At 46.3% G+C, this 20,659-nt stretch overlaps 1 protein-coding gene across 1 annotated transcript in view; it reads left to right on the forward strand.

Moving 5' to 3' along the window:
* Positions 1 to 8,799: 8,799 nt before the first annotated feature.
* Positions 8,800 to 20,659, forward strand: part of CD6 (CD6 molecule) — a 41,823-nt gene continuing 29,963 nt past the window's right edge. Inside the window, exon 1 of the mRNA XM_059929743.1 lies at positions 8,800 to 8,987. Within this exon, the coding sequence (XP_059785726.1) occupies positions 8,927 to 8,987 (61 nt within the window). The 5' untranslated portion in view covers positions 8,800 to 8,926. The remainder of the gene's footprint in view (positions 8,988 to 20,659) is intronic.

Raw genomic sequence — 20,659 nt, forward strand, 5'->3', positions numbered from 1 at the left:
AGACAATTAAAATACTCCTTCTTTTTCCAACTACATATCATGAGGCCACATTTTTTCCGTATACTTCAACCAAAACAATATATCTCAGCAGACTGAATGAAGAAGCAGATATGAGAATCCAAGTGTTTTCTGTAAAGCCAGACATTAGAGAGATTGGTAAACATGCAATACAATGTTACCCTTCCCAATAATTTTTTTGGGTTTGGAATATATATTAATGTTTTCATAAAAAGTGTTACTTATGTTGATATGTAATGAGTTTATTGTTGCTATTTATTTACCTTTTTATTGAGGTATAGTTAATTTACAATGTTGTGTTAGTTTCAAGTGTACAGCAAAGTGATTTAGTTATACATATATGTATTCTTTTTCAGTATTGTTGCTATTTTTGAGCAAATTACATAAATATTTTAAATTTCTCAGTTTAATTTCTAATATGGTCAATGTGGACAGATATAATCCACATAAACAAAAGTTCTTTGGCATGCTTGATAGTTTTTAAGAATATCAAGAGATCTTGAGACCAAAAGAGGTTGAGAGCTGCTGCCCTATTTGTGCTGAACGATGGCAGATAAACCACACAAAGATTTAGGTGGATGCCAAATTGAGAAAGATTTGGGGGATCCAAAGGTCTGGGGTGCGCTGGGGCATTGCCTCTAGGGTAAAGAACAAGCTTTGCACCTTACATACCCTACCACTAAGAACAGCACAGTACACGGTGGACCTCTTTGGATTTTGGAACATATATCACCTTTGGGGATTCTGTTCTGACTACTTCTCACGTGACTTGGGGAGCTGCTCATTCTGAGTGGGGCTCAGAGCAAGAGAATGTTCTTGTAGCAGGTCCAGGCAGTGGTGCAAGCCATTGTGCCATTCTGTCCCTAAGACCCATACAGTTTAATCATGCCAGAGACACCAAGGTGGCTAAGGATGCTGTGTGAAGTCTCTGGAAGGCTCTAATGGAGGACAATTTGCAGCAAAAACCTTTAGGGTCCTGGAGCAAAGTCATGACTCCTGCCACAGAGAACCACTTGTCATTTGAAAACCATCTCCTGGTATGTTACCGGGCCCTGGTAGAGATTGTGCCTGATGACGGGTCGCCGATGACCAGGCAACCTGAGGGCCCATCATGATCTGGGTATTATCATACACACCAGGTTGTAAGATCTAGGGAGAGGGTAGCAGTGATTCACTGTACAACAGCTTCAGGCCCAAAGAGGCCCAGAAGATGCAAGTTAGTTACATGAACAGAAGGTCCCCACCTCTGTTGTCTCCATGTTTCTCTTTTAACTCATACCTCTGGCCTCAAGGGAGCTGCCCTTGTTGGAGGCAAACCTCAGGCCTGGTTCACAAATGGGACAGCACAATGGTTGTTACGAATTTGAAATGGACAGAAGCTGCCTTAAAACCTCACTTAGAGGTGGTCCTAAAGGATAACGATGAAGGGAAATGCTCCCAGCAGGCAGAGATGTGAGAGTACAGTTGGTCATCCACTGCCCATGGAAGGAAAAGTGGCCGGAGGTGTGGATATACATGGACTCTTGGGCAGCAACCTGGAAGGAGCATGACTGCAAAATCGGAGATAAAGATATTGGGGTAGATGAATAGGGACGGGTCTGTGGGAGTGAGCACAAAGCATGCAGTTCTTGATGTCTTATGTTAATGCCCAGCAGAGAAGGTGTACACAGGGAGACCTCCAACAAGCAAGCAAGGGGGCATGATGTCTTTTCCTGCAGGTGTTTCCAGAGTCTGTCCTTTGGCCACACCGGTGCTGCTGCAGTGGGTGACAGGAATGGAGGCCACATGTGGGGTGGACATTTCTGAGGACCATCTCATAAGTCTGAGATGGAACACTAGTTGCACATAGTGTGACCAACTCAGTGGTGCATCCTTTTACTGACTTTCCTTCTTTTCCTATTTCACTGCTTCTTGTTCCTGTCTCTGCTCCCTGGGATCACATTCCCAAATAACCTACCTGCAAGCAAAGGCTCTATCTGGGTGGTGGGGGCAGGCTAAGATATTACCCTATTTAAAATTATAACCCCTTCCTGGCACTCCTAACCTCCCTTGCTCAGCTCTGTGTCTTTTCTCCATATAATTCACTTATTTATTATGTCTGCTGTTTATTATGAGACTCTCCCACTAAAATGTGAGCTTTGTAAGAACAGGAACGTCTGTTTGTTTTGTTCAGAGCTGTGTGTCCCCAGCACCTAGAACACAGGATAAAGTTGTTTGAATGAATGGCTAAGTGATTAGCGCTAATGGCATGTACATTAAGGGGCTGAATATTTAGACTGTGGTAGAGAACTCTGGACCTCAGGAAAGACAAGGGTTGGCTCTGGCTGGTTTGAAGATTGTGGTCAGGACTCAGGAGTCTCAGGACTTGAGACTAAGCAGTAGGCTTGACTTGGGCTGGGGGCAGGGCTGGTCCAAAGTTCAGAGTCCCACGGAGCCAGAGCCTTTCCTGGCAGAGGTGTTATGTTTCAGCCCAACATATGTTTCAGCCCAACATTTATTGTTGTCTAGTGACAACTCCCCCCTACCACCACCCCCAGCAAGGCTGAATTGCCTGTGGTTAGAGGCAGGGTCTTGGGTCAGACAGACCTGAGTTCAGAGCCCAGCCCTACTACTCTTAGCTGTGGGAACTTGAGCAAACTACCTCTCTAACTTCAGTTTTCTTGTCTGCAACGATGTGTTAAGGTTGGTGCCTATTTAGTTGGGTTGTTGTGAGACTTGAGGGGGGGATCCTATGTCAAGTGTTTAGTACAGTTAGGAAGTGCTCACTAAGTATCAATTGGCATTAAACTTTCCCCTATGTCACATGGCGGGGGGTGCAGCCCTAGGGCCTCCCTTCCTTCTGGTCAGAATCAGATTTCCCTCAATAATGTTGCTTGTTCTTCTCTGCTGGGCCAAGGTCAGGAGAGAGATTCAGTATGGATGAAAAATGCTTGGTTGTCCACATGATGAAGAAAGATAAGGTGTTCTTGCAAATTGGGTTTAAAAAGACCTGGCTCCAAGAGTTCTAAAAATGAGCACATGATTTTGGGCACCCAGCTGGGCGCATCTGCCAGCTTCCTGTTCAGAGTTTTGTGCCCACGAAACATAGGCTACTTCAGGTGAATCATATGCGTTCCCAGTGATGCTTCCACCATGTGGTCCTCCCTCGTCTTACCCTGTATCCTCTGCCAGGATCATCCTTCCTGCCACCCTACACCTGTCTCTACCTGCTGAACCTACCCATCCTACTGTTTGTCCTGCCTTTCTTATTTCATTTCTTTTCCTCTCCTTTCTTGGTTTTATAGAAGGCTTTCCCCACTAATTGTTCCACATTTAACACGCACATTTAATTTAACCAAGTTAAAAGCTACTCAAAAATTTGTGTTCCTGCAAGTAATAGACCTTTTTTTTAAAACTCTGATCACTCCTTACCAATTCCTTTGTTATTGTTTCCTCGTTCTTTGTTTTTATCTTGTTTATTTTCCTAACCCAACAAATTAGACATTCTTACAATTTTATACCACTGATGCTTATTTAATTTATCTCCATGTTCACATATTCCTTTGGTCACTATTCCTACTTGAATCTTATACTTTCCTTCTGGGATTATTTTCCTTGTCCTTGAAGAACATCTTTTAGAATTTCCTTATGTGAGGGTCTGTTGTAAATGTTTTGAATTTTTATCTGAAAATGTATCTGAAACATATTCAAGCTTAACAGTTATTTTCTCTTTGCACGTTGAGATGTTATTCCACTGTCCTCTGGCTTCAATTATTGATATTAAGAAGTTAGCTGTCTGACATGCACCCCAATGTTCATTGCAGCACTATTTACAATAGCCAGGTCATGGAAGCAACCTAAATGCCCATCGACAGACGGATGGTTAAAGAAGTTGTGGTACATATATACAATGGAATATTACTCAACCATAAAAAGGAACGAAATTGAGTCATTTGCTGAGACGTGGATAGATCTAGAGACTGTCATACAGAGTGAAATAAGTCAGAAAGAGAAAAACAAATATTGTATATTAATGCATCTATGTGGAACCTAGAAAAATGGTACAGATGAGCCGGTTTGCAGGGTAGAAGTTGAGACACAGATGTAGAGAACAGACATATGGACACCAAGGGGGGAAAACTGCAGTGGGGTGGGGATGGTGGTGTGCTGAATTGGGCGATTGGGATTGACATGTATACACTGATGTGTATAAAATTGATGACTAATAAGAACATGCAGTATAAAAAAAACAACTAATACTAAACTTTCATTGGGTTATTTGTCTGGAAATATGTTAATATAAATGTTTCAGACATTACATGAAATTTCTAAAAATCTTATATGTTCTGGTATAATGTTATAAGTCATAATTCTAGTTATTACTTTAAAATGTATATCTCAGAAATAACTAAATTTCCTTGTCAATTGCATTATTATGAACTTTCATCAAATCTTTAACTGTGGTCATTTTTAAGTCTTTTGTCATTTACAGACAGTTCTGGGTGTACTCTGACGCTTTTGCAAATATGTTCCTATAAAAGGTTTTCATCTTCAAGGAATTCATGGAAAAGACTCTGACAAGTACAGGTTTCTGGTAACTGACTGTACTGCTGAACTGAATGAATAAGCATTTTCAGAACTCTAATGAAAAACTGATGAACTCATAAAAGTGCTAACAAAAGATCAAGATGAAAAAAAAAGTTAATTACATGGGACTGAGTGAACTGATGAGGATGATTATAATTTTTGTGACTTTCTGTTTGAATTAAAAAAAAAAATCCCACAAGGACTCAGAGGCAAAGAATATACAAATCAATTTTCACTGCAAAGTAAAGGAGCTGTTACAGTGGAGGATTACTGGACTGAATGTCAATATTATGACATAGCATGAGTGTGTTTCGTGTTTGGTAATTGCAATCATTGTTGCTTTTGTTGTGGTCATCCATTTACAATGCTTGGTGTCAGTCTATTTATCTCTTGTAAAAATTAAATACAGTGTGTGTGTGTGGAAAAAAAAAAAAAAGAAGTTAGGTGTCTGTCTACTTTATAGTTCTTCTTCTCTCCAGTGATTAGCAGTTTCGCTACTGTAGGTGTTGGGTGTAGATTTCTTTTTACTTATCACACATGGATTGGGGGAGCTTCCAGGATCTGATGAATTTGCCTTTCATCAATTCTGGAAATTTTGGGGTGTAGATTTCTTTTTACTTATCACGCATGGATTGGGGGAGCTTCCAGGATCTGAAGATTTTGTATTTCATCAATTCTGGAAATTTTCCATTTAGACCTATTCAAGTCCTTGTTCCATCTTCTATATCTCTTAAGCTCTGTTTTCCATTTTCTATCACTTTGTTTCTCTGTGTTGCATTTTCCATAAGTTCCTCAGATATATTTCCAGCCCATGAGTTTTCTCTGTAGCTATGTTATTCTGCTGTTTAATCTGTCCATTGGATTGCTAGTTTGTTTTGAAGATTATATTCATCATTTATAGAAGTACTATCTTATTGTTTTTCAAAATTTCCTAGTCATTTAAAATAGTCTCATTCCTCTTTTCAGGATCAAGTACAAGGTTGAAATGTTCCTTCTTTCAGGTTTCATGCAGCATGGTCTGGGGAGGAACCGGGCACCGAGTGGGGCTGAGGAGGTGACCCAAACCAGCAGGTCAGCCTAGCCCTGGGTCCAGCCTCAGCCTGAGCTCCACCTTGGTCCTCAGCATTCCACATGTTTCTTCTCCTCCTCCCCAGTTCCATTGGGAAAGTCCAAACCTCCAGATCTACTTCTCCCTCCAAGACCATCGATTGACCTGGCTGGCGAACCTGAGTGTAAATCAACAACAGTCCAGGGGCCTGGTGGTAAGGCAGAGTCCATGTGTGTCTGAAGTGCTTAGCAATAAAGCAGAGGTGGTGAGTTTTAAAAATTAATGATAATAAAAAAATAAAATAATCTCATTCCATATATATACCACTGATAACTAACTTTTATTTCTTTAAGCATATGAAATATCCTTATTTTATATTATGTACACCATAATTCCAATATCCAAAGTTTTTGAAGGTTTGAGTCTATTATTTTTTGCTATGTGTAATTCTCACTTAAAATGACTTGTTGTGACGGTTAATTTTATGTGTCAACTTGACTGGGCCATATGCCCAGATATTTGGTTAAACATTATTCTGGGTGTGTCTGTGAGGGTGTTTCTGAATGAGATTCACATTTGAATTGGTAGGCTGAGTGAAGCAGATTGCCCTCCCCAATGTGCGTGGGCCTCATTCAGTCCATTGAAGGTCTGAATGGAACAAAAGGACTGAGTAGAAGAGAGTTGTCTCTCTCTGCCTGTCTTTGAGCTGGCATACTGATCTTATCCTGCCTTTGGACATGGGCTCAGACTGTAACTTACACCATCAGCTCTGTTGGTTCTTAGGTCTTTAGACTTAGACTAGAAATACATCACCAGCATTCCTGAGTCTCCAGCTTGCCAACTGAGACCTTGGGACTTCTTAGCCTCCATAATCATGTGAGCCACTTCTTATAATAAATCATATATATATATATATATATATATATATATATATATATATATATATCCTACTAGTTCTATTTCTGTAGAGAATCCTGACTCATACACTTGTGTCTTGCATTTTATGATTTTTTTTTTTTTTTTTTTTTTTTTGGCATATGAACTCATGTTCCTGTGAAACTTTCTGTGGGGATTCTTTGAGGCCTAAGTTTAAGGTGAGTTACTCCAGAGAGGATTTTCCTATTTGATTCTGCCGAGTACCTAGGGAACAACTATCTACTCTCTTTAAATTCTCCCATTGTTTTTGTTTTTTGTTTGTTTGTTTGTTGTGTTGTTGCCACACACGTGCTGTGAATTCCACCTCCAGGCCCATTTGGGGTCAGGCTGGTGGTTAGGAGAATTCAGGGGTGACGTTCCTTTTTCTTTCACTCATTGTCAAGGCTGAGCTTAGCAAGTTCTGCATCAGCTCCCTTCCAGAGGTTTTCCTCTCCTAGGTCATCCACTGTGGGTGTTGTTGTAGTTCATCATTTTGCTTTAAGTGGGAGCTACTGATTCTGTTTTTCACTTTGCTCAAGCTCTAGGTTTTGACCCATTAAACTGAAGTTCTTGGCCACCTGGGATCAGCAGGTACCACAGAGCAACCTCTGCTTCTGCCCTCAGTGATCTCTTTGGATGTTTGCTTTTTGTTGTTCCTGGCCTCTGATAATTATCCTTAATTTCTTGCCACCTCTGCTAGGCATTTCTAAAGATGCTTTAAAATATTTTTTTCCAGCTTTTTTTTTTTTCTTTTTTAGTGGTTTGTTTCAGGAGAACTTTCCAGCACTTGCTATCTCCTGTATTGCCAGAAACGGAAGTCTAGCTGTCTTTCCTGCGCGATCAAACATGTGTCTCTCAGGATGCTGCTTATCAGCAGGAAACCACCCACTGTGTCCATCCTACCCTGGCCTGCGGTTGGTCACCTGTGTTTGTGAACTACCTGCTCTTTGAGGGCGGGGCTGTGGTTTCCTCTCTTCCTCCTGAAGAGGTCTCTCCAAGGGTCGGTTGAATGGAGTTGAGAATGGAAGCGGGAGGTACCCATCTGCTGCCTGTGCTACCAGAACCTTCCACAAGAGGGCAGCCTCAGCTGGTGCCAGAACTCCATCCACCCCGCAGGGAGGGGCAGGGGGGGCCCAGTTCCCTGTGGCTCCAAAAACCTGTAACTTCAGATACCCCCTCTCCATTCCACGGGGCGGGGAGATGAAGACAAGCAAGGATGAGGGAAGGGTCAAGCCAGGCCGGGTGAATCTGAGATGGGGTCATGATGGGGAAGGGTCAGGACAGAACCAGCCTCCTCTGGACTCAACTTCTTCAAGGGTTCTGTTTGGATGACCAAATTAAGTGATCTGTTCCTTCGTTCACTCAACAGCATTTGTTCGGCATCAACTGCAGGCCCCACAGGGAGCGCAGTGGTGAATTAAACACCCTTGGTCCCTGCCTCTTTCCCAGTGTCCACTGCAGCCCAACTGGACAGCCCAGCGTTTCCCCAACAGCCCTGGGCGGCCTGCCTCTGCCCTTGCAAAGCCCCCGCCCCTTTGCTCCTGCTGCTACTTCTGGCCCAGCGGCGTCTGCCCGTCACCGCCTGTTGAAATCCTGCTTATCCTCCTGGGCCCGGCTCCCGTGCCTGCTTCCACAGAGCAATGAACCCCCAACCCAGGACCCAGCGGAGCGGGGACTGGAGGCTTTTGCGCCATCGCCGGGGCTGCTTCCAGCCTGCAGAGGAGGTGGGGAAAACCATCTCTCAGACCCCTCCTGATGTACCATTCTCTGAGGGGAGGTGGAGGTGCTCCCTCTTGAAAGTGCAAGGCCACGCCCTCCTTCTTCCCAGCCATCTTTGCACCTGAGAACAAGGTAAAGCTTGGGATTCAATCCCATGAGAGCCAGATCCCACGGACTAGGACAGAAATGGGTCACTCATTCACTCTTCTAATATGTACTGATGGAGCGTTCTACTTACTATGTACCAGGTCTCCAGAAATGAGGCATGCCCCCTCTGCTTCCCTCTTCCTTAGGAGACCCTTGAGGCCCGTGTGTGTGTGTGTGTGTGTGTGTGTGTGTGTGTGTGTGTGTCTCACTCTGCGACTCTTGGGGTTCAGCCAGGCTTGGGGGGCTCACAGTCGAGGCAGCTGGGCTCTCCTCGCCTATATTACCAGCCTTGCTTCCTGGAGACCGAAACCACAAGTAGAGCACAGAGGCGTGAGAGACACTCACAGGCTGGGTTTGGCCGCATGCGTGCAAAGGGGTGCTGTCTCCTGCACAGAGAGATACACAAACGGGAGCAGCTAAGGGCAGAGCAGCTGCGAGGGGCACTCGGTAGCCTGCCCACCTTCTGGCCCTAGGATGGTGCTTCCCACTGGCGGGCACGCATAGCGGTCGGAGATGACACCAGACGTAATGCTCTTCTTCGTGGTTGCTGGATTGCTGACGGCAGCTCTCTCAGGTAGCCCTCTCCCCACCTCCTGCAGCTCCTGCAGGAGAGCCTGGGAACTGCCCTCCTGGCCCCTTTTCTGCTTGTTTTCTCACGCTCACCTGTCTGGAGCCTTTTAGCCAAGACTATACTCTGGTACCAGGATGGTCCCAGCTGTGTCAACAGCATTAGGGGCGCAGAGAGGGTACAGGGACCCCCGTGAGGGGCTGAGGCTGTGCCTGGGCAGTGCTAAGAGGACCCCTGAGGGTCAGATAATGCGGGTAGCATGTGGGGTGTCTCATCAATGGGGTCCCAGGCTCGGAGGAGGGAGACATCTCCCACCCACAAGCTCAGGAACCCCTGCATCCTTATTTCTTGCCAACTCTCAGGAAGGAACCGTTTGCCTTCCAGAGAACTAGGACCACTGATGATCGTATTTTCAACCCCAGGGCTGAGGGCCTGGGTTCACCAAGCTTGTACCGCTCGCAGCAGAGCCGTCCTGAAACAGAATTCGGGAAGCTAAGCAGATCTGGGGACAGCTGGCCGCTGGTTGCTCCCCTGGGGGTAGTTTAGGGCACAAATGAACAGAAAGGCTCTCGAGGCTCACATCCTCCCTGATCCTGAGCCCCACCTGGGTGCCAAAACACCCTCGCAACCTGGGCCAGGCATCGGGTGGCAGGAAGTTTCAGGCGCTGGGCTGTGCTCATCGGATGCTTGTTGGCCCCTGTGGGGTGCAGGGTCCAAGGTGGCAGGAGCTGAGCAGGAGACCCTGCTGCTCTGGGCCCCCACACTAGGGGATAAGGAGATGGGTATGGAAACAGAATTCTGGGCCTGGGAGTCTGGGTCCACCTGGCAGTAGATATGCTAAGTGCTTTCAGTGTGGTGTTAGGGAGACCCAGGAAGCCCCATCAGGAAGGCTGGAGCATTCGGGGAGCCGTGGGGGGCTCTTCTCCCTGCCTCTGTCTATCTAGAGGCACGTGCTCCCAGCCTCCTGACCTCACACTGGTTCAAGGAAAGCCGTTTAGCTCTGGGATCAGGAATAGGTGCTCCTTCGGCCCCGTATATGGGCCCCGGAAGAGAGGCTTTGCCTGTCTCACTCTGCCAGGAGCGCCTGGAGCTCGGCCACTTTCTGCCCCCGAGCTGAACAGACAGATGGTCCGAGAGTGGGGCCCTTGCTCTGCATCTCCATCCTCTGTTCTCCACGAGCCGCTGGCCTCGGCTCAGAATTAAGTCTGGGTCTGAGAGGTCTGCGGACCGGCCCCTGGGCCCCGGGATCTGGCCTTGAACAGTGCCTGAAGGGAGGTGGGAACCTGGGCTGGGCAGAGCCCAGGAAGGTGAAGCGGAGGGTCCCTTGGGGCCCAGTTCCTTACACATCACCTTGTCTCTGCCCGGCCCACTCCACTCTCAGGATAGTTATTTACTTACTTCGTGTTTTCCAAACTGTACTTATAGTCAGTTGACTCACTTGTTACTAATACAAGTTCAGTTTTGAAAGGAAACTTTACGTGACAATTACAAATGGAAAACTGACATCATTTGCCACAAATAAGAGGTAAAGTTAAGCATAAAAATAAATGGCGGTGAAAACCAATTCCTCTGATGTGTTAGTAAAAAGTTAAAAGAACGTAAGGGCCCTTGAGCCTGAAGCCTTTGCCAGCCCTCTTTGTTAGAGGGAAGATGAGGGCGTGATAAAGACATCCTGCCTCCAAATTGTTATTTTCTTCTTGACTTTTCAGGGGGTCTGAAAGCCCTTTGGGCGGGAATAGTTTCCTCGCTATGCGATTTAATGGCATTAAGTGCCGCTCCCTTCAGCCCTGCTAAGGGTGCACAGTGGTATAGGTCCTAGTGCTGGGAAATATGTCCTGGCAGGAGGGGCACTCTGGGCAGAAGGGAACTTGAGAAAAGAAAAGGAAAGAAAGAGAAACAACGGGGAAGAGGGAGGAAGGAAAGGGAGCTGGGAGAATGAGGTCCATAAGCGAGTTCCAGGGCACCACCCCGAGGGCTGCATGTGGCCTGGGCGGGTCACCAGGCTGTGCCCTCAGACCACAGGCACATGGAGTCTGGCCCTCCTGGGTCCTGGTGGACCCGGCCTCCCCTTTCCTACTTCCCTTTGCAGTCCCACCTCCAGGCTCCATCCTGGGCCTCACACAGCTGTTTCTCTGGCCAGGCTGGCCTGGATTCTGGGCCGGCCTCTCGGCAGGCCTTGGTTTGTGCTGATGAATGACCAGGGCAGGGACCAGGGCCTAGAGAGCCATGCTTCCCAATTCTCTGCTGGTGCTCCCTGGAGGCCTGGGTCCAGGACCTGTTTGTCCACTTATCCTCCAGTTCTGCCTCAGTTTCCAGATCAGCCAAGTGGGGATGGAGAGGTGGAGAGAATGAACTAGAAGCCCCTGACCGGGGAGGGTGGGGGGAAGGGGAGTCAGGAGACCAGCCGATTGCTGCCACCCTGCCTTTAATTCACCTTGCGACGGTGCTTCTCGGCTCTGGACCTCAGTTTGGGTGGAATGGGGCTCTTTGGGCAGATGATCCTTAAGAGCTTGGTCAGATCTGACACTCTGTATCAGATGCAGGAACGAAAAACCCGGCCATTCCCACCAGGGCCGAGCCGAGGTCGGTGACTCGAATTCCATCCGGACCGTGGTTGGCAAGGTCCTCAAGGGCTGCTGTTGTGCACTTGAAAAGGCTATTTGTGGTTTTACTTTAAAAAAATAGTTTCTTAAATTAACACATTTTAAAAAATCTATTTTTCCTTACCTTGTAAATTCAATACACAGATCTCATTTTTTTTTGCAAGTCCAGTAGTTTTTAACAATGGCTCTCAAGGGGTCTTTGCTTAATATTTCAGCAAGTCAGGTTGAACAGAGTAAGTCTCCTTAAAGAATAAATACTACTGACAAATGTAGCTGACTGAATTCCCTTAGATCTGTGATGTCTAATCCAGCTGCTATTAGAATGTTTCATTTGGAATGCGGTTGTCTGAACGGAGATGTGTTAGGAATATAAAATACACAGCAGAGTTTAAAGATGTGTTCGAAAAAAGAATTGTAAAATATCTCGTTAATAACTTTTATATGATTACATTGAAATGATAATATTTTGGATATGTTGGGTTAAATAAGTTTTACTGTTACAATTAAGTTTACCTATTCCTTTTTCCTTCTTAAAAATGTGCCTCCTAGAAAATTTAAAATGACATATGGAGCTCACCTTACATTTATACTGGCTAGCACCACCTTAGATACTCTACACTACATTTATAAATTTAATGAATTTGATTTTCTTATAAATGCTTCAAATACCTCTAAGAAATACAACCTTCCCAAGGATTTAAAAGAATGCTTATAGATCTAAAAAACTAACTTATTAAGAAAGTGAATATTAAGTTCTCTTAAGTAGTCTAATCAAGTTTACAGATTTCAACTGAAGTCAGTTACTCAGTCACAAACATGAGTAACTCTACAGCCAAAAGTTCTTAAACATTAAAATACAGGATTTTATACACCAACATACAGAACTTGACCCAACTTAAACTTAACAGAAAGGTACAGATACTACGGGTTTTTGTTTATTTCACACCTCTATTTTTTAAATTCTAATCTTCCTGGGCTGAAAAATCACTTACCAAGGAGAAAAGAATCGTACCATTGCACGTAACTTGGCTTATCCCGAGCAGGTTGGAATTTCCATCTCAGTGGACTGAGATGAGGACAGCTTTTTTGTTGTTTTGCCAAAATATAAGATATGATTCTCTTGTGCTGCTGATGGATAGCCCATGGCCTCTGATTGGGCTGGTTGCTCGACCCACGATCCAGGTTTCAAAAACCTAATTCTCTCTGTCTCCCCCCAGCCCAGGGAGTTTGACCACTTGATTGGATTAAATTAAACAAATGTTTACTATTCTATTTTTTCCCCCCATGTTCTTCCTGCCTGGCAAGACTCCAAGTCATAGATCTATAAATAACATATGACAGACATCTGCATATTTCTCCTAGCTTAGTCTGGCTCTCTGGTCATATGACTGGTGGGGAGAGTTAGCATGGCCGTGACCATGGTGGTAATGTGGAACAAGGCAGCTCCTAGGGCGTTGGGTCTGGCATATTTAGCCAAACATAGATGATTCCAGAGAGATCTAGAATGAGTGAGAAACGCTGCCCACAGCCTCCTTCGTTCAGTTCGCATTTACTGAGGCCTGCTCCGAGCCAGCCTCACTTCTCACAGGAATGCTCGAAAATTAAATTTGGGCCCCCAGCTGTCGGATTCTGAGGCTGAAGCATCAGCTGTCCCCCTGGGACAGGGAGGAGTAAGCAGGTGGCTCCAGCTGAGGCTTTGGGACAGGGCCCTGGAGGAAAAGACCCCCCCCCCCCAGGCATGGGGCCCACCCTCCCCCTGCCTGGACCACAACTAAATCCCATGCCAGATGTTCAGCCCTGCACTGAACAGACGTTGGTGGGGCTGGAATGCCCGGGTCGCTTGCCTGCCCCAGTCTCAGTGTCTTCCAGACCACCCATCCCACCCTCAGCCCTGGCCTCCCATCGGCCAGGTCAGGGCGAGGGGCGTCAGAGCAGCATTTCCTGGGGGCCCTCATTCCTTCCCTTCCCGGTGACTACTAAAGCTGCCATCCTTCCTGACAATTTGCTTAATACCCTTAATGGATGTTTTAAAGTATAAAGACGTTTATTTTTAGAAAAAACTTTATATTGCTGCCTTCAAGATAAAGCCATTGTACATCACCTAATGGTAACAATGGTGAAAATAAACATCGTGGAAACAATGTTCTTCATTTCTGGCCAGACATGTGGTATTTAATATCCTGTCAGTGACCACCTAAATGTGAGCTTATAAATGTTACACAGCCAGGACAAAGATCTCTTATATGTAAATGCAGGATTTAGCGGTTAACATGATGCCATTTGCACAATAAACTCATTTACCCACGTGACAACCCCATGGTGTTAGGTGAGGAAACCGGGGTTTAACAAGGCTGAGGCCTGTCCCAAGCCTGGAGCTAAGATGTGCCAACACTTGAGCTGAGGTGTCCTGACGGGAAAAAGTGGCCCGGCCTGTCTCCTGGCTGTCTGCCCCCGGGGTTCCCTCTGAGGACGAGGCATCTCCCCAAGGTGTTGTACCCTCCCGGGTTTGCAGCCTCAACATTGCATCCAGGGACAGCCCCGAGGGGCCTCTGGGGTCCTGGGACCCCCTGGAAGACTTCTCAGGATCGGATGGGAGCAAAAGGGCTGCCTCTTTCAGCAAAGCCCAGCCTTCATGGGTTTGCTGTACACTTACCCTGCCCACCCAGGCCAGGAATGAACGAAGTGAAGCTGAAGAGACACAGTGAGCCAAAGGAAAGCTTGCCTGGCAGGGGGTTCCATCTACCCACAATTTATTTAACACCTGCTATGTGCCAGGCCCTGGGCTGGCACTGAGATATGAAGGTTTGACCTTGAACATGTTAAATGTTGAGGAGGGTGGCAAAACATACAAGGGTCGTTCTGGGATAGACGTGACAACAGGTGCAATCCGATGACAGCCATAACCACCATCCATTTCAGGGGACTTACATTTTCCAAGCACCAGCCATGCTTATCCTGTGCTACATTGACACTGGGGCACTCGTCCCCATTTTATAGGTGGGGAAATGGAGGCTCAGAAAGTTCTGTATTTTGCCCCAGTCTGGTGGCCGATGCTGAGTTTAAATCCATGTCTGTAGATCTCCCAAACCCATGTTCTCCATCACTGGGCTGCGCTATTCCTGGGAGCCAGGAGTCAGAACAGGGAGAGCTTGAGCTTCCCGGAGAGGGGGACATCACTGTCCCAGAGGGGCTGGACACGGGGGACAAGAAGGCTTTTGCATACAAAAGAAAGATGGCAAAAACATCCTAGGCACGAAGGCATTTTTTTCAATGCGTGCACGCAAAGGCTGGTGAGATAGTCGTGTTGTGCCACTATCAACTTCCTGGTTTTGGTAATTTACTGTAGTTACAGAATAGGCCACCATCAGGGAAAGCTGGAAGATGAGTGCATGGGACTTCTCTGTGCTATTTTGGCAACTTCTTGTGAGTCTATCATTTCAAAATAAAAAGTTAAAGGGGGAAAAAAAGGCATTTCAGGCAAAAGGGCCCATTTGAGCAGAATCTGGAGAGCATGGTCTAAGGCCTATTGGGTAGGTAGGGCCCCAATTCCCAGAGGAGCTGGGCTCCAGGCTCTTTTTCTGCTGACTCATCCAGACTGCTGTGTCATGAGGATGCAGTGAGCATGCCAGGCACAGAGACCGGCACAGAGAAGGCCCACACAAACCGTACATTTACATTTACATTCGCCAGGCCAACAGGTGTAAATTCATATACCTGTCTTCTCCTCATCACAGCCCTGTGAAGTATGAGTTATTGCCCCCATTTTACAGATTAAGCAACTGAGGCTCAGAGAGGTGAAGTGACTTTTCCTGGATGGCACAGTTAATAGACTGTTAAAAGATAAACTGAGGCATATTAAAATTTTTAAACTGAGCAAAAATCGATTCGAATCGGCGGCATACGATCTAGCAGATAGAAAGGACAGGTATAAAAGGGGACTTTTACAGGCAGAAGGGAGTAGGAACAAGAAAGTTATACTAGGCAAAAAAGCAGATTGGTTATTACAAAGTTACTTTTTCTTTTGTCGTTTATCGTTTTTTTAATTTTACTTTTTTAAATTGAAGTATAGATTTACAATCTTGTATTAGTTTCAGGTGTACAGCAGAGTGATTTAGTTATACATACATATATATCTATTTTTTTTCACATTCTTTTCCCTTATAGGTTATTACAAAATATTGAGTATAGTTCCCTGTGCTGTCCTTGTTGGTTATCTCAAAGTTACTTTCTTTTAGGGGATGGCAGGGTCTAGCAGGCAGATGACCTAACTAGTGCTGGTCAGGTGATTCCTGATTGACTGGTTTAAGATTCCATTTCTGGGAGAGCTGAAACCATAATTAAGTCTCGGCTTGGTGATGTGGGGCTTTAGCATAAACAACTCCACTTGGGGCCTGTTGTCTTGTTTTTTTCTTTTTAAAAAAAAAATTTTTTTTTTAAATAGTAATCTTTTATTTATTTATTTATTTATTTTTATTTTTGGCCGTGTTGGGTCTTCGTTTCTGTGCGAGGGCTTTCTCTAGTTGTGGCAAGTGGGGGCCACTCTTCATTGCAGTGCGCGGGCCTCTCACTATTGCGGCCTCTCTTGTTGCCGAGCACAGGCTCCAGATGCGCAGGCTCAGTAGCTGTGGCTCACGGGCCCCGTTGCTCCGCGGCATGTGGGATCTTCCCAGACCAGGGCTCGAACCCGTGTCCCCTGCATTAGCAGTCAGATTCTCAACCACTGCGCCACCAGGGAAGCCCTGTTGTCTTGTTTTTAACAAGACTCACAGCTAACTAATAGGCGCCAGATCTTTAACTTGACTTTATAACTCCAAATCCACGATATTTCCCAGCCCTGGAAGATGGGCGGGGTTTGGGACTCCAGACACCTCAAGATTTTTATAGGAAAGGTCCCCCATTCTCTGGGGGGTTTTCACCACAGCTACCAACAGCTGGGCTGTCATGGAACTTGGGTGCAAAAACCCTTGAAGGAACTTGTGTGTCAGAAGCCACTTCCTGGCCAAGCTTCCACTCAGCCTCAGTTTCCCCAGCCATAAAGTGGGGTCAGTGGCAACCTCCAGAGCCCAGGGCTGGGACGAGGCTCCATGAGACAATGGCTGTGAAGTACTTGGGGAAATACGGGGATTCCTGGGCGCCAAAGAGCCCCATGGCCACAGCTACTGTTGGGGCTGGGGCCAGGGCAGGAGCTCACGGAGAGAGCGGAGGGAAGCCCGGGTTTCCGCCCACCATTTTGTAGACTCCTGTGGCCCAGCTGCCTCTGCCTGAAAGTGGCAGCTGAGACAGCCTCCAAGAGGCTGGGCAAGGGGGCAGGGCTGAGGGGCTGAGAGGGAGGCCGCGGAGCCCTTGGGAGATGCTGGATTAGGGTACCATAATGGGAAAGTGACCCCCTTCCTTTCCCCTGCAAGGGGGTTGCCCCCGGATCTCCACTGAGTGTTAGGAGATGGCAGGGCACATTAGAAGTTCCAGCCTGTAAGTTTCCAGGACACCCCCGACCACTCCACCATGACCCTGAGCTGGGCTGGGCTTTTCGGGTAGGGCCAGATTAGCCCAGCGAGTCTGCACCGGGGCTGGGGGCCAGGGCTGTGCGGGGACACAGGCTGTGTGAGTGAGGGGGCTCCTCAGAGCTGAGAGTTTCCCGAGGCATCCTGGCGATCCCATCTGTGTGCCCCACTTCCAGTTTGGAAGTCACCTACTGAGCCCTGAGCCAGGGAGAACACAGAGGTGAAATCACTGTGTCGTCAGCCGTGTGCAAAGCCAAGCGTGGCTCTGTCCATCTTGCAGAAGCACAAAGTGATGCTTGGAAAGCTGGAGCCACACAGCGAGTTGCCGACAGAACTGGGACCAGAGTCACTTTCTGGGCACCGACCAACCCATCCCCGCCAGCTACCTCTTCCTAAATGGGGCTTGGGGAAAGATTTTCTCTACACTTCAATAAAATTTTTGCTAGGATGTTCATCTCTTCCAGAAGGGGTGCCTGGGAGCTGGGCTGGGGCGGGGGCAGAGGTGGAGAAGCATGTCCCAGACAGGGAGGACATCTACTAGCCATTCTGCTCAGCGAGACCACCTTCCTCTCTTTCCTTCAGCTAAACTAAGTAAACACACTTGCCAAATGAATCAAGCTCCTTGGAGAGATGTGCTGCACTCTCCAGATGGGGTTCTAGAAATACCGCAGCAGTATCTGAGCTGAAAGACTCCATCCCCAGAGGGCTGCCAGTCATTGACATCTACCCATTTGTCAGAGGAAGAAACTGAGGTGCAAAATGGGGAGTGAGGCACCCAAGGTCAGGAGCAAGGGTGAGAAGGGTCTGCAGGCTCTGCCTGGGGCCCCTTCCCCACATTACCCAGAGGGTGTGGAGCTGGCCTGTGCCCACAGATGCGTCCTCAGCTCCCCCCACCTCGATGTGGAGACGGCAGGGGAGGGCTGCGGTCCGACGTGGGTCTGAGGTGAACACAGCTGACCCTGGGCTCTGAGATGTCAGCTTTGTGAGGCGAGGAGCTGGCTTCCTGCAGCCACTTTGCCTCCACCATCTCAACGGCTCCCCGACTGTTTTGTTTAGTTTTATTTAAAAAAATTTTATTTCAGCACAATTTTAGACTTACTGAGAAGTTGCAAAAATATACAAAGATTTTCCATATGCTCGTTACTCAGATTCCGGACTAGTAATATTTTTATCATTTTCTCTATTTTTCTGTCTATTACATTTTTCTTGAACCATTTGAGAGTAGGTTGTAGACGTAACTTCCCTTTCTCCTAAATACTTCAACATGTCTTAAAAAAAAAAAAAAAAAAGGTCACTCGCTTATGTAACCACCGTCCACATATCAAAATCAGGTGATTAACATTGCTACAAAAATAATCTGTAGAACTTTTTCAGATTTTGCCAATTGCTCCAAAACAATTTGCCTTAGAGGCAAAAGAAAACTCCATTGAATGTGTTGCATTTCATTCTCCTTATTTTCCTTTAATCTAGAACAATTACTCAGATGTTTTTCTTTCAAGATATTGATCATTTTGAAGAGTACAGGCCAGTTATTCTGTAAAATGTTCCTCAACGGGGCTTGTCTGATGATTCCTCGTGATTAGTTGTGTCTTTTCTGGCAGGAGTTTCAGAGAAGTGAAGTTGTGTCCTTCTCAGACATGGTATCAGCTTGTCCCATTACCTATGGTCTAACTCTGGTTGCTTGGCTAAGGTGATGTCTGCTAGGTAAAGTCACTCTTCTCCTTTGTAATAAATATGTCTCTTGTTGGCAGATTCTTTGAGAATTCGCAAATTTTTTGGTTCCCTTCAAACCTTTACCCACTTGTAATATTATGGCTGATTCTGGCCTGAATCAGTTATTATCATGATAGTTTCTTTTTTCGTTTGTTTTGGGTTTTTTTTGCTTATTTATTTATTTTTGGCTGTGTTGGGTCTTCGTTTCTGTGCGAGGGCTTTCTCTAGTTGCAGCGAGCGGGGGCCACTCTTCATCGCGGTGCGCGGGCCTCTCACTATCGTGGCCTCTCTTGTTGTGGAGCACAGGCTCCAGACGCGCAGGCTCAGTAGTTGGGGCTCACGGGCCTAGTCGCTCCGCGGCATGTGGGATCTTCCCAGACCAGGGCTCGAACCCGTGTCCCCTGCATTGGCAGGCAGATTCTCAACCACTGCGCCACCAGGGAAGCCCATCATGATAGTTTCTTGATGGTGATGTGTAACGCCATCATTCTCTTACAGATACAGTGGCCGACTCAGCTTTCTCTGCTGGCTCAGTGAGTGGGAACCAGTTGGCTCAGTGTCTTGAAGGCTGGTGCTGATGGGGCCAAGTGTGAGCTCTCAGGCTGAGCCTCTGACGGCCGCCATCTTGCCTTGCCTCCTTGTGGAGCCTGGCGGGGCTCCTCCCTGCTCCCCGGCCCGTCCTCCCTCCACCTTCACAGCTTCCTGCCATTCATTTGTGGAGCTCCTATTACGTGTTGGGCACTGTTTTTAGCCACTGAGGATGTGAGACAAAGTCCCAGACTTCAAGGAGCTCATATTCTACTGGAGAAAACAGACAAATGAATAAACGTTTAAAAAATACTATCGTTTCAAAGCAGAAATAGAGACACAGACGTAGAAAACAAATGTATGGATACCAAGGGGGAAAGCGGGGAGGAATGGGAGGAATTGGGAGATTGGGATTGACACCTATACACTATTGATACTTTGTATAAAACAGATAACTAATGAGAACCTACTGTATAGCACAGGGAACTCTACTTAACGCACTCTGGTGACCTAAATGGGAAGGAAATCCAAAAAAGGGGGGAAATATGTATATGCATAGCTGATTCATTTTGCCATACAGTAGGAACTAACACAACATTGTAAAGCAACTATACTCCAATAAAAATTAATTTTAAAAAATGACTACCAAAAAAAAAATAGTATCATTTCAGAGAGGAATATGTGCAACAAAGGAAATAGAGCAAAGGAAGGAAGACAGAGAGATTGGAATGGGGATCCAGGTAAGGCCTCTGACGACATGTGAGCAGAGATCTGATTGATGGGATGAGCTGGGCGTGCCAAGATCAGGGAGTAGGACATTCCAGGCAGAGGGCATGGCAGGTGCAAAGGCCCTGAAGCAGGAGTGAGGTTCACATGCTGGAGGAGATTACAGAGGGAAGGGGAGAGTGGAGGAGATGGAGATGGAGATGGAGAAGTTGACACATGTCAGGGAAAACAGATCACGTATGGGCTTGGAATTAATCCAAAGGAAATGGGAAATCATCAGAGAGTTTTAAGTATAAAGGGATGTGATTTGATTTGCCCTTATGTGTATACAATTATTTAACAAATATTTTTTATAATCAACTTCGTATGTAAGCCTAAGTAAGTTTATTTAAACCTAGATATCTTCTAGGTTTCATATATCTCAGACCAATGTTGCTTCAATAAATTGAATATATCTGTATAAACAGATAAGACACTCAGAACAACTGTGTCCTTCACTAGCCTGCCAGCCAAACCCAAGTCAGCTCTCCCTTTGTTAAAGACTTGTAATCCCCAGGACTGAAGAATTGGAAAAGGAGTCATCTGCTTACTGTGTGATTCAATACTA

This window comes from Balaenoptera ricei, chromosome 8 (genome assembly GCF_028023285.1).
Source record: "Balaenoptera ricei isolate mBalRic1 chromosome 8, mBalRic1.hap2, whole genome shotgun sequence".
NCBI lineage: Eukaryota > Metazoa > Chordata > Mammalia > Artiodactyla > Balaenopteridae > Balaenoptera > Balaenoptera ricei.